Raw genomic sequence first — 12,726 nt, 5'->3', positions numbered from 1 at the left:
TTTGATTATGACAACGAACAAAAGTCTAGCACACTCCTAACCAATGTTATAAAGCCACTAAAGAAAAAACAAATCTGAAACAGTGATGCAGAAAATATAAATATACCACACAGCCCAGGGAAATTTCACTCACTACCATGGCCTCTAAATGCCTCATTACCCAAATTAATAGCTTCACCATGACACTCCTCAATATCCTGAATCTTACAAAACACTTCTTAACATGAAACACCTTCATCAACTATGTAATCCCAATGTTTATCACTAAAACTACTACAGTTCTGCCATTGCTTGAATATTGAGATACCTGTACTGTATATGAAGAAACATCCCTCCTCAGCCACTTCTTGCCAAGCACTCCCCGAGTGTCCCAAAATCCTCTGCTCAATTAGAGTGTTTGTTTAGAACTGAAAGCAGGATCTAACATGTTTGCTACTGCTTGACTGACTGACAATACAGTACATGTCCCCTGATTAATGTACAAGGTGTCCTTATTTATTGTAGGGGTTGCATTCTTTAAAAATGCAACATTAGCCCTTTGCCAACATATCCTGGAGTGTGGAGGGGCCCAGCACACTTGACATATCCGGCCACAGCAGCTGCATTTTATTTTTCGTGGACCAATGTAAATTTCCCAGACTTTGTTTTTGCTCAGCATCTTTGTGGAGCTTTCTGACAACTGCCCTGAGGTGGTATAGGCCTCTCACCCATTAGTAATGGCCAAACTATGGCGGAGTCCTCAAGATGTTCCACATCTGCTCATGTGCAGCACCCCACACAAGATGAAATTAATCCCAACATATTTGTTTCAGCAGACAATGATGACCCTCCTATGCAGTGACTACTGTATTGATTTTAGTGAATTTGAGTGACAAAGATGAAGAAAGTGCTGGCAGTCCTATAAATAGACAAATTGTTCAAGCTAATAAGATCAATTAACTTATGACCAATTTAAGAATACTCAATAATGACCTAAGTGGAGTGTAATAAATGTACCAGTCATATAAGAACACAGTAATTGTAGTCACAAATACCATAAATATGCATATATCCACCATGTTATGTTGAAATGAGTGAAAAAATTAAAAACATTAACCAAGATAGATCTATATGGAGTGCAACAGAAGTATACGTATCAAATTAATTAAATTAAGTTAAATTTAAGGTGTTCCACTAATGTTCAACAATAATGAAGGTTTGAGATGGTTCCAGTCAGGGTAGGTCATTGCTGACAATGAAACAGCTGTGTGGTGACTGACGATCCGTTGTCCATGAGTAAACAGCTCATGACCACCAAAACAAAACTGCATACCATAACTAACCAAATCAACAATTATTTTTATGTACAACAACAAATTAGAAACAAATATAAACGCCAATAATACTTGTACAGTAAAGCCTCCGATAACAACCCAATTCAATTTACGCCATTATTTTCTTTGTATTTACGACGAAATTAGAAGAAAAAATACAATTTCATATAAATAATAACTAAATCCTGATATGTATTATACAAAAAAAGAAAAAAAAAAGCCTTGCGCATGGAGGCTGCCGGGCTTGTTAGTGGTGACGCCAGCATCACTAGTATAAACAGTCGCAGCTGGCGGGCCCTTTGTTTTCACGCATCTGAACAGGAAAAGGAGAAAAACTTTCTCAAGTTTCTTGCGTCATTTTTGCGTCCCTATTCAACATGAGCAAGAGAGCAAGTGGTGATAGTGCTGGTTCAAAAGCTAATAGAAAGTGCATAAGCTTAGCCGAGAAACTAGATGTGTTAAAACGATATGAAAAAGGGGAGAGGTCTGTGGAAATTTATGGAGCAAGCAATGAACATATTATTTTCTTTAGTGGATCCATTAGCAGAACGAAGCATTAAAATTAACAGGGACATGAAAAACGCAAATGACCTCTACATAAAGATGTACAGTATAAAGAGAAATGAAAGCAGCTGTGCAAGGTTCTTTCGACAGCTTTATTATTCGAAGGCCGAAACCATCAATTTCAGCTACACCAGCAAATTCATCATCATAAGCAGCTTCAACAACAACTTCAGGTTCAGTAACCGTTCCAGCAACAGTTTTATGGAAAGCTACAGCTTCAGCCAGAGTTGAACTTGATGACTTCGTCATCTGAGTAAAAACTCGCACAACATCATTGGCTGTCCTTATGTTTTAGACTTTACCACCATTGGCGAGTAGAATTTTTCTTTTACATTCATAAGTATTATTTAAAACATATATGAACAGTAAATAAATGTGGCTATCATATTCTTATGTAGAGAAATGACGATATGTTTTCACATGTACGCACTTACTGTACATATGTTGGCGTTCCCAATCGTCTCGCTTTATTTCTTTACCATTAGTGGTTAGCTACTTCTAGTGTTCCATTTATTAACATTAAATACCATTACTTAAAACTTAGCTACAGGTACGTATTCATATTTTTACATTACGTTCACTACAGCTACAACCAGGGTCTAATTTCTTCAGTTTCTTATGTAGAACCATCGTCCCAGACTCCCGGCTGTAGACACTATAAAAAACGATGGCGTCCCATCTCCTCTTGTGTGACCATATTATTCATTTATATTGTATAAGGTGCATTCATAAACATTATTTAAAGAATGTAGTTTGCATTTTTCATTAATTTGATTGGTTTTGGGGAAAAGAGGGTAAAAAGCCACACAAAAGATATGAAAGGGTCACACTTGGGACTGCATCTCATTATTATTGGTTTATTTTAATGGTAATTAATGATTCACGATACGATGATTCACCTTACACTGCATTATTGGAGGACACATTACCATCGTTATTCGAGGCTTTACTGTAATAAAATTGGTACTCCAAGGATACAATCCAATGTCCTTATTATAGTATCATATACAATATAACTGTTAGCCTACAGAGTTGCAAGGGGAAGCAAATAAAGGATGAGTATGACACTGGCTGATATGATGTCCAGTACAGTACTCACCCCCGTCTGGCCCCATATCCATGGGTTTGAAGTAGAAGTGTGTGATGGCCATTGCTGCCCCTGCTGATGCTGGTATGCTGCATACTGTTGTGCTTGCTGCTCCAGCACACTCAATGTCGCCTGCAATAATCAGCAAGGTAAAACTTGGTCATACAATAACCAACGGGAGGAAGTGTCTACTACAGTAATTTTGAGCATACGTTCAAGGTTCTTTGCAAATTACACTTATACAATTAGCAACATTATTTTCTTATGGTTCCTCAATGTGGAAATAAGTAAAGAGACCATAGTTGTCAAGAGATTTATTTTCTATCACAGCTTAAAGCATCTTTTCTCTATGGCATCCAAAAAAAAATTTCCCTCCTCTGCATGGACTTGCGACCCTCAACAAGTCTGAGACAATCACCAGACACCGAGTGTGCTGACATCTGGGAGCGCGAGCGGACACGCACTAGGTATCAGTAAATAAACAGACGATGCAATTTGCATACAGTATCCCCCCTCCCCAGGGCAGAGCGCAAACCTCTTAAATACATTTAGATTTTTTTTTTAAATACGGATAAAAATTAAGGTGTTAAACAGATGATATATTAATCCCCCACTGCCGAGTCAAATATTTATGACCTTACTTAACAATCATGTTAGAAATTTATCATGATCAACGTAATCATCATTTAATGCTGGATGAAGGAAATCATTCCAAAATGCTCATATCAAAATGTTAACCTTTAACTGCTTGCATGCGTAGCAAACAGTACTTGCTGATTCTCAAATACTGTATACTGTAGTAGTTTTACCTAGCTTTGCCACCAGCTTTACATTCTATACATAAAACAAATGTTTTGATGAAAAGTAACAGGAAAAAAGAAAAAAAGGGAGAGATGGGGGGAGGGGGGGGGGGGAACCTACCCTAAAATTACACCTTCAAGCCTCCAAGGGGTTTTCACACGGCAAAATTTCCCTCGTCCTCAGTGAATGACGGTAATTCCGTCCAATGAACTCAGACTTTCCACCAGAAAGCAATGACCAGCACGATTCTTAGTCCACTTCAGCTATTAAATCATGTTATGTTAAAATGTAACTGCAAAATTATAAGACAGTGGCTAAAGTACCACCCACAGCAAAATAGCCTGACTAGCTATTTTGGGCTAGTACTGTATTTTACCAGTCTTTGCTGTAATAAAAGTAATGATATACTGTACAGTACTATAATAGTATTTATTGTAGTATGCAAATAAAAACATGACATGAGGATAAGTACAGTATGTACAGTAGTCATTTTTTTTTTAGACTTATACATTATATCAAATACTGTATACATACCTGTACAGTAGAATCCCAGTTATCCGGTATCCAGACAACCGGAACCAAAATTAAATAATAATAATAATAATAATAATAAAAATTCCTCCGAGATCAGCTAGAATCATAAGTTAGAATACTGCACACATATTTATTGCTATGATAAACAATAAAATCGATATAGAGCATGTCATAAAATACAAAAGCACATGTTCACGCAAAAAAAAATTAAAATAAGTTATCGCTCCTACAATCAAACTCTCCCTCCTCTGGGCGAGTCAGGGTGACACGACACAGTTCAGGCAGTCAACCAGCTGACTCACAGATGTGTGGCTGCCACGGTGGGTGTGTGTGTATGCTAGGACATCACATCAGGAGGGAGCACAACCACACAGTTACAGTCCAGTAACCCACTACCTCAACACATTCACTTCCCACATATACACACTGAAGCTCTTCATTTTTCTTATTTTACAGTTTTATACAGTGTTATATTTTCTTTTCATCTTAGCCACATTAGGGTATTGTAATGATCTTTCCACAACATTTATAGTTTAATTACAAGTAACAATAAACGAGGTGGCTTGGCTGGCGAGTTGGTGGTGTGGTTATAGCCAAAGCCTTGGCTATAACCACCTCCACACATGTCCTTTGTTTTTCTTATTTTATAGTTTTGCTATATTTTCTTATTTCTAAGCCATGTCATTTATATAGAGTGGAATAAGTGTTAAAGAAGTTTGTTTTTTTCTGATACGAATTTGCTAGGTCAGCCTGAAGCACAGTGCATTGTAGGATTTATTGGGGGATCCTAAGTGTGAGTTTCAACTAACCACGGTTTTTACTCTGTACACCATTTCATCAACCTTGGCAATGAATATCGAGTACAGTATCTGTGGATTGGTGTGGCGTCTTTATCCCTCAGTGGTCTAATGGATTCCTCCGTAAATGTGAGGAATGAAATAAAATAATAATAAATAAAAGAAAAGAAAAAATACTGCACTGCCATTTAGGAATTGTTTCACTAAGGACACGGGACACAGGAGTATGTGCTCCCTCCTCCCACAATCGTGGATTAACTCCTGTGGATGTAACAAATGTTTATTCTCTGTTTTTCACCTTATGATAATCATTTCATATATTTTGTTTGCGCATTCTGTATGAACGATTGTGTGCGCATGTAACAGTAAAAAAAAAAAATGTATATCTACCTGAAAATACAAGTTGAAAAATAATAACAGTTTGGCCTGGAAGGGAAAGAGCTAGACAGTCTAACTTGGTGACCTGCCATGTCCACACATACATGAACCCATGCTCTTAATTTTTAATATTTCACAGCAACATGCTATCTCCATGGAGATGTACAATAAAATTTATATTGCTATTTAATTTATATTAAGCTACTTTATATGCACTTAACTCAAACTCAATTAAATGTACAATTAAAGTATTGTTTAGTGAAGGAACAGGCAACTTTGTTAGGCTTTGATGAGTGTTACCTGCAGCAATGGAACCTAACCCCCTATTTCCCATAAGCCTTTAGTCTTGCCGACCACGGGGTTCATCGGGAACCTAACCCCGCAGTTGGCGAGGGACTACTGTAGATAAAATCATATGTTATCAGCACTTTATTAAATCCATTGCATTATAATAGAAGCACATAATAAAATACCATTTAGACAATTTAAAAACATGTTTATTATCTTTCCATTGGGTACTTTTATTATTGAAATCAGTTACAGCATAACATTCCCTGCAAAACCAAAACTTGGTTTTAGGCCTTGTCCATTTTCCAATGCACATTTGATGAGCCCACTGAAGGCAACAGTCACAGGCCAAAGAATCCATAAAGTGAAAGTCCTGCTTACAAAGTTTACACAACCACTGGGGAGCTGATTTCAGGGCCTCATATACGTGTTGCACAGCTGCCTAGCCATCATTATCAAAGTACCTGCAGATATTCTGGGTGGAAATATTCTCATCTAGGCATGCTGTTGGGATGTGACAGGGGATCTGTTCTACATAATTCTCAGACAAATGTTGACCTTTCAGTGCACAATTAATGTCCTCTTCATTCACAAAATTTGCTGATCTGGATCTGCTGATAACTATTGCCTTTTGTTGATGAGGGTTTGGGCCTTAAAGATGAGGCAATATTATGAATATCCTTCGTTATGAGTGATATACCAGTGATCTGTGCTCTTCGACAAATGCTGGTGCAGCAGTTTTCTGTTGGCACTCTTTTGAGCATCTCAGCTGTCTTGTCCTTGTCAGATTGGTCTAGTCGGCATTGTGCTGGCAGGAGGTTGAAGAGGGGCTGAGAGATCTCATGGATGGGTTTATTGATGGGGTCCGACTAATTACCCAAATGTACCCATATGTAGGTGCAATGAAGTCAAATAATGGTCATACAAGCGTAAATCGGGTTGTGAATTACTTCTCGATTAATATTTGGTGTCATAAAGTCACAAAAAATTGGTACGCTTAATTTAATCTGAGTTAATAGATCGAGTGCATGTACCTAACATAACTCGGATTAAATTAAGTTTACCAATTTTTTGTGACTTTATGACACCAAATACTAATCGAGAAGTAATTCACAACCCGATTTACGCTTGTATGACCATCATTTGACTTCATTGTGGCTACATTTGGGTACATTTGGGTTCATTTGGGTACATTTGGGTTCATTTGGGTAATTAGTGGGACCGTTTATTGATGTGCTTTGTGATGAGTCAATGCTGTCCATCGTAGTTTGAGCTGGTATGGGCAGTCTACCTTAATTGTTGATGTGTTGGGGCACTGACCAGTAGATTTACTATTGTGCTTCCAGCTTCTATGGACACAGGAGTACCACAGTTCATGATATTTGAAGTCTGGGTTGAAGTTGTGATTTGGCGTCCTCTTCTGTGCTGTGGCAATAGTTCTGCTGTCCCTTTTCCATAGCTGCACATAGTTAGCAGTTTGATAACTTCTGAGATCATCTTCTAGTTCAAGGATGGAGCTGAAATGGTCACCAACACTTAGGTCTATATTAGTAGTCAGAAACCTTAGTTCTCCATGAACTATCCCAACTAACTCTGGACAATAAAAGTAATAACACAGTAACAGAACAGACCAATCACCTGTGTGGCTAGTAAGATGATAAAGTGGTGAATAGATAAATGTCCTTCGTGCCATTTCCATAGTAAATTCAAGTCTTATTTTCTTTATTCTCCCATTGAATTCATTAACATATGCTTACTAATGAAAATCCACGGTACAGAACATAATTACCCAGCTTGAATATTACAATAAATACTAACACTAGGCCCATAAAGGACTCCTGAAAAACTGCAAGAATAAACATTTAACCAGCTTCTTCCCCTAGCCAAAAGAAATGTAGTTAATTACACACATATAAATATATATATATTAAGTATTCCTAGCAATTTAATCGTCTGTCATCCAGAATGGTGAGCGGGAACAAGCAATCAAGAATACAGTCTATCAATGGTATACAACTAAGACGGCGTGGGTCGATCTCTTTTAAACAAGCCACCGGCGATCATGAACGATATTCTCATTAAATTTACCTCACCAGCAGGAGCACCAGGTACGTTCCCTGACGCCCATGCTTGGTTGGTCCACATATCTCACAGGTGAATTCTTTTTTAACGCTGCTTAATCCAGATAACAGTTGACCATAGCAGCCATGACGGTACGCCACAGCATAAACAAACGCTCTGTAGATAGTATAAGTAACGCGAAGTGACGTCACCATGAAGAATCCAACTCTCTTTTAACAGTTTCCAGCACTCAACATCTGACATCTGTAACCAATTGCAAAATCCAAATATCTAAAACCCAATCGTAGGAAATATCAACTAAATGGTATTTTAAAAGAGTTGAAAGTTATTTTTTATGATATTTTATTAATTGATATACTCAAATTTATATCTAAACCATTTCCTTCCGTAAAAAAAAATATGGTGGGCTTTCGATGTTGTTTCCCAAGTGCAGGGTTCAGTGTTTGGTAAGGGAGTTGAAGACCTTACTGACTCTAGGGTTATTTCATCTATCACTTGCTCAATATCTTGGCATTCAGGCATTGCGATTCATAAAGTTCACTTGTAAATACTATTCTAAACTGCCTTGACTTGCATATACAGTACTTGTTTTGTGGATATAATGTATCAGTTTTAAAGCCCTCTTCAGTTTAGATATTTTTTTAAAGACTATGTTCCATTATTTTAATGTGTTGTAATGCTTAATGTAGGAAATACACTAATCTTTTTTTTTTCGTCATATTGGCCACTTTTCAACTTACTAGCCATTTGGGAGGTTTTCAGGTGTTAGTACAGGAGGATAGCTGGGACCAGGAAACCTGTGGTGCTTGGTAGGGTAACACTGGATAACACCCTTCTCACTTTGTGTCCGGGCCAATGCTCTAACCCTTGACAACAGCAAGGATTTTTTGCCAAGGAACCATGGCAATAAGGGACAGCCTAATAAACAGGGTCCCATAAAATCTTGACTAAGGTTTCATTAGTCTGCGAAATGTTATCACAAGTTAGGTTGTAAAAAATAAAAAGAAATCGGATTTCCCGCCGTTAATCCTGACTCTTCGGATTTCGTTTAGTGACCTATTACATACATAATAATAATAATAATAATAATAATAATAATAATAATAATAATAATAATGGAAGCCCCTCGAAATCGATGATGGCCGGCCCAAGGGCCTTGTAGTGGACGTCTCCCCTACAAACTGCGAAGCACCGCCACCACCTGCTATCACATTCCAACGTGCCGTTGCCTAGCAACCAAGCGAGAGCTGTCCCCAGATGTTACCGTATCTTAGCAACGAAACTATTCACCAGCGACTTCTCGGGTTTTCCCAACATGACTCATAGCGGCTGCTGGGTATATAAGCTCTGTCTCTCCATTGAGATTGATTCTGCCCATTTTCCTGAACAAGCAACACCTCCTCCAGCAAGCTCCTAGCTGTTACATTTATTCAACCAGGAGGCCAGCAACAGGCAACATCTTCTCTAACGAAGCTCCTGCACATCTACCAGCTCCTCACCACACGGCACCTCCAGCACCAGACTGTCTATCATATAACTTATATTATACAAGAAAACCACATTAGAGTTTCCTTCCATCCTGAGTGCTAGACAACATCAATATCTCGATACCCCTACAGCCTCCTAGGCGTGAATTTGTTAAGGTGTAGAAGCTGTCGCCAACGGTTCCATGACAAAACCCCACCGGGGTTGTCATTTGTCAACACTAACCTAACCTAACCTAAGCTTAAAAGTGTATTATTTTATATTTTATATATGAGACTGGGGTTTCGTCCGTTGGGGTTTTATCCGGTCACTGTCGCCAACACAATAACCACACCCTAAGTTAACGAGCTGCACGTAATAGTCCGAGAAGACTGGACAGCTCGCCAACTGCACTGGCTAACCATTACCCGGAATACGATCCACAAATCGATTAACATCCAATTACTGCTGGGTAGACAGAGGCAAACGGCGTAAACAGATTTACAGATTGCCCACGAGGGGGCTAGTTTATTGGGCACCCCCTTACATCCTGTGCAAGGTGAAGCGCAGAAGCGTTTACAGCGCTGAACTGGGAAGCATTCAGAGTTCATGCTTGCCTTTTTGTCTCATGCATTAAGGGCGTAAAGGCCTGAAGGGTCGTGGGTTTTGTCAATAAGTTACATATAGTGACAGAATGATGAGTGTGAGGGGGGAAAATTCCCGGTACAATTTATCTGTTTATGGCAAAGTGTGGCAGGTCCCTAATAATGTCAAGTGCCAGGCCTGTGACTAGGAGGAGGGATATCTGGTCAGGGAGGAAAGAGGTGTTTGTAACGGCTGGGGACCTGTAGGAGGAGGTCATAGGCGTGAAGAAACTTGCCCATAGTTTCACCCTGCCCCGAGGATCGAACCCGGGTCCGCTCGCTTGCGAGGCGAGGATGCTGACCATTACAACACGTACATAGAAAACGATCGTAAGTAGTAAGTCTAAAAGTTACATAGTTGACCTCAAAACACTTGCATCCGTCTCCAACTATTAAAATGTAAGAAACGCCATCAGTCCTCTTGTCATTTTTTGTACATTAATTTGTTAATTAGAACTGTAAAATTCTTATCACTGGCGGCCATAGGTTATATTTTTTTACGACGGCCAAAAAATATAACTAACAGAGCTAATTAGCACGCAGTTGAAGTTGCCAGCGCTATTTCTACTGAAGTACCAAATGGTCACTTTCTCCTTCAATTTGTTTATTGTTATTATTAATTACGCCCAATGGGCAGCAAATTCAGAATAAGACACGTGGTCGAGCACAACTTAGGGGACAAGACAATTTCATTTAGCAACCACCAAATTGTGAGTAGTGTATCAAAAGCACATCTAAATTATCAAGAACAAGCAGGGGATGACATACAGTAATAGTATTGTCATATTTTGTGATCAGTGACGCTCCCTGTGGCAAAAAGACATCACTAACAGACAGTCTAACAGTAGGAAAATGGAGATAGTGTTTTAGATGTGACACTGTTACAGGAAGAGAAGTGCGAGACATCTCCCGCCTCAGAGATTTGCCGGTCTGTATCCTAGACTAATATAAAACCTAAATAGTATTTTGTCTGTGAACCAAAAGTCCAGAGGGGTGGATCCAGGATTTTATGATGGGGGAGATTCGGATTTTGGGTGAACGATAATAGACGCAGACACTAAACAGACATAAATCAGGGGTCTGTGGTCAATAGTTACACCAAAGTGCACATCCTTGGGACCTTTGTAATGTGTGTAAAGTGTCACTTCTCTAACTGCTTCAGCTCTGGAGCTTTGGCTGGAACAGACACCCAGGCGTCCATGGTCAATAATAATACCTTGGTATTATTATTGACCATGAACAACCTTGCCATGTAATATGTATGTACAGTTACTGGTCTCTAACTGCTTCCGTTTTGGAGTGGTGAAGAGGATAAAAGTAAAAGTAAAGTTGGAACAGACAGACTCAGTACGTCATTTTAGTATTATGTATACGTGTCCCTCACAGTATCGTTTTGGGTGCCCAGAACTCTTTTATCTACTTTGTGGGGCCCCAGGGCTCTAGCCTCAGTTATCCCCCCACCCTTTAATCCACCATCGACACTATTTGATCCTGGAGATATGCTAGAACCTGTCAGCTGATAAAAAAAATGTCTAAAGGAGGGCACCAGACTGGTTCCTGCACTATGGCAAATCATGTACCCCGGGAGAATAGAATGCCTGTAGTAGCCCAGCTTATACTGTACAATACTGTGTACTAAAATCAGACAAAGGGTGACTTTATAAGTCTATAAGCATTAGAATGCCTGTAGTAGCCCAGCTTATACTGTACAATACTGTGTACTATAAGCAGACAAAGGGTGACTTTATAAGTCTATAAGCATTAGAATGCCTGTAGTAGCCCAGCTTATACTGTACAATACTGTGTACTATAAGCAGACAAAGGGTGACTTTATAAGTCTATAAGCATTAGAATGCCTGTAGTAGCCCAGCTTATACTGTACAATACTGTGTACTATAAGCAGACAAAGGGTGACTTTATAAGAGTCTATAAGCACCTTTGAAAACATTACACAGCGAGTGTTCTTGTTACTGGTGGATTCTCGCCCCACTAGGGGTCACAGCTTCAGGTTGAAGAAGCCACAAGTTCAGAAAATTGTCAGGACAAACTTTTGCAGTAAGAGTCGTGAACTCATGGAGCAATCTGCCAGAAGGTGTTGTGATGGCTCCGAGTGTGAATTCATTCAAGACTAGACTTGACCGATACTGGTGCAGGTAGAGATACAATCTGGAGCCAGTGTATGCCCAGCAAGAGTTCTAATTCTCATTTGTTCTACCAGTACAGTACATTATTTTTTACGATTCATACTAGAAAAATATACTGTACTATATACAGTACCGTAATTCTGTACTGTACCTAAAGTTTTTTTTTTACCAAACCAGTATGGCAAAATGTAATACCATTTCATAACACATTCCTGTATTCCTCAAAACTTATATTTGTCTATTACATGATTATGTGAGTATAAGTTTGTTATTGTTTAGAAGCGGCAACCTTTATAAAAGTTTTTTACCACTAGGCTGAGAGGCAAAGGCCAAACATCACCTTAGTGTAGACAAATAAGGTGATAAAATATAGTTATCTTATCAAGTTATCAAACACTAAATTCCATATTTTGCCAAGCAGAACCAGGAAGGACACAGACAATCAACCAGAGATGCACTGATCCCACCTTGGGTCTAGTGCTCGCAATTTTACGTGGCAATATGTACTTGATAAAATAAGCATGTATATAAAGGTGATTGTGATTGGTGGGTCTATTTTTGGCTGTACAGTATCACAATCAGGATAAACATAAAACAAACCAAAGGTAGCATTTTAGCCTTTTTATAATA

At 38.8% G+C, this 12,726-nt stretch overlaps 1 protein-coding gene across 3 annotated transcripts in view; it reads right to left on the bottom strand.

Annotated features, from left to right (window-relative positions):
* LOC121860411 (hornerin-like) overlaps positions 1-7,991 on the bottom strand; it is a 66,636-nt gene extending 58,645 nt beyond the window's left edge. For all 3 annotated transcript variants that reach the window (XM_042357555.1, XM_042357557.1, XM_042357556.1), the window contains exons 1-2: positions 7,851-7,991; positions 2,977-3,096 (exon numbers count right to left, since the gene is read on the bottom strand). In XM_042357555.1, coding sequence (XP_042213489.1) covers positions 2,977-3,096; positions 7,851-7,907 — 177 coding nt within the window. In that variant the 5' untranslated portion in view covers positions 7,908-7,991. The remainder of the gene's footprint in view (positions 1-2,976; positions 3,097-7,850) is intronic.
* Between the last annotated feature and the right edge of the window lie 4,735 nt (positions 7,992-12,726).

Source organism: Homarus americanus, unplaced genomic scaffold (genome assembly GCF_018991925.1).
Source record: "Homarus americanus isolate GMGI-L3 unplaced genomic scaffold, GMGI_Hamer_2.0 scaffold28051, whole genome shotgun sequence".
Taxonomy (NCBI): Eukaryota; Metazoa; Arthropoda; class Malacostraca; order Decapoda; family Nephropidae; genus Homarus; species Homarus americanus.
The sequence above is the reverse complement of the archived record's forward strand: the minus strand, read 5'-3'. Positions and strand labels throughout refer to the sequence as shown.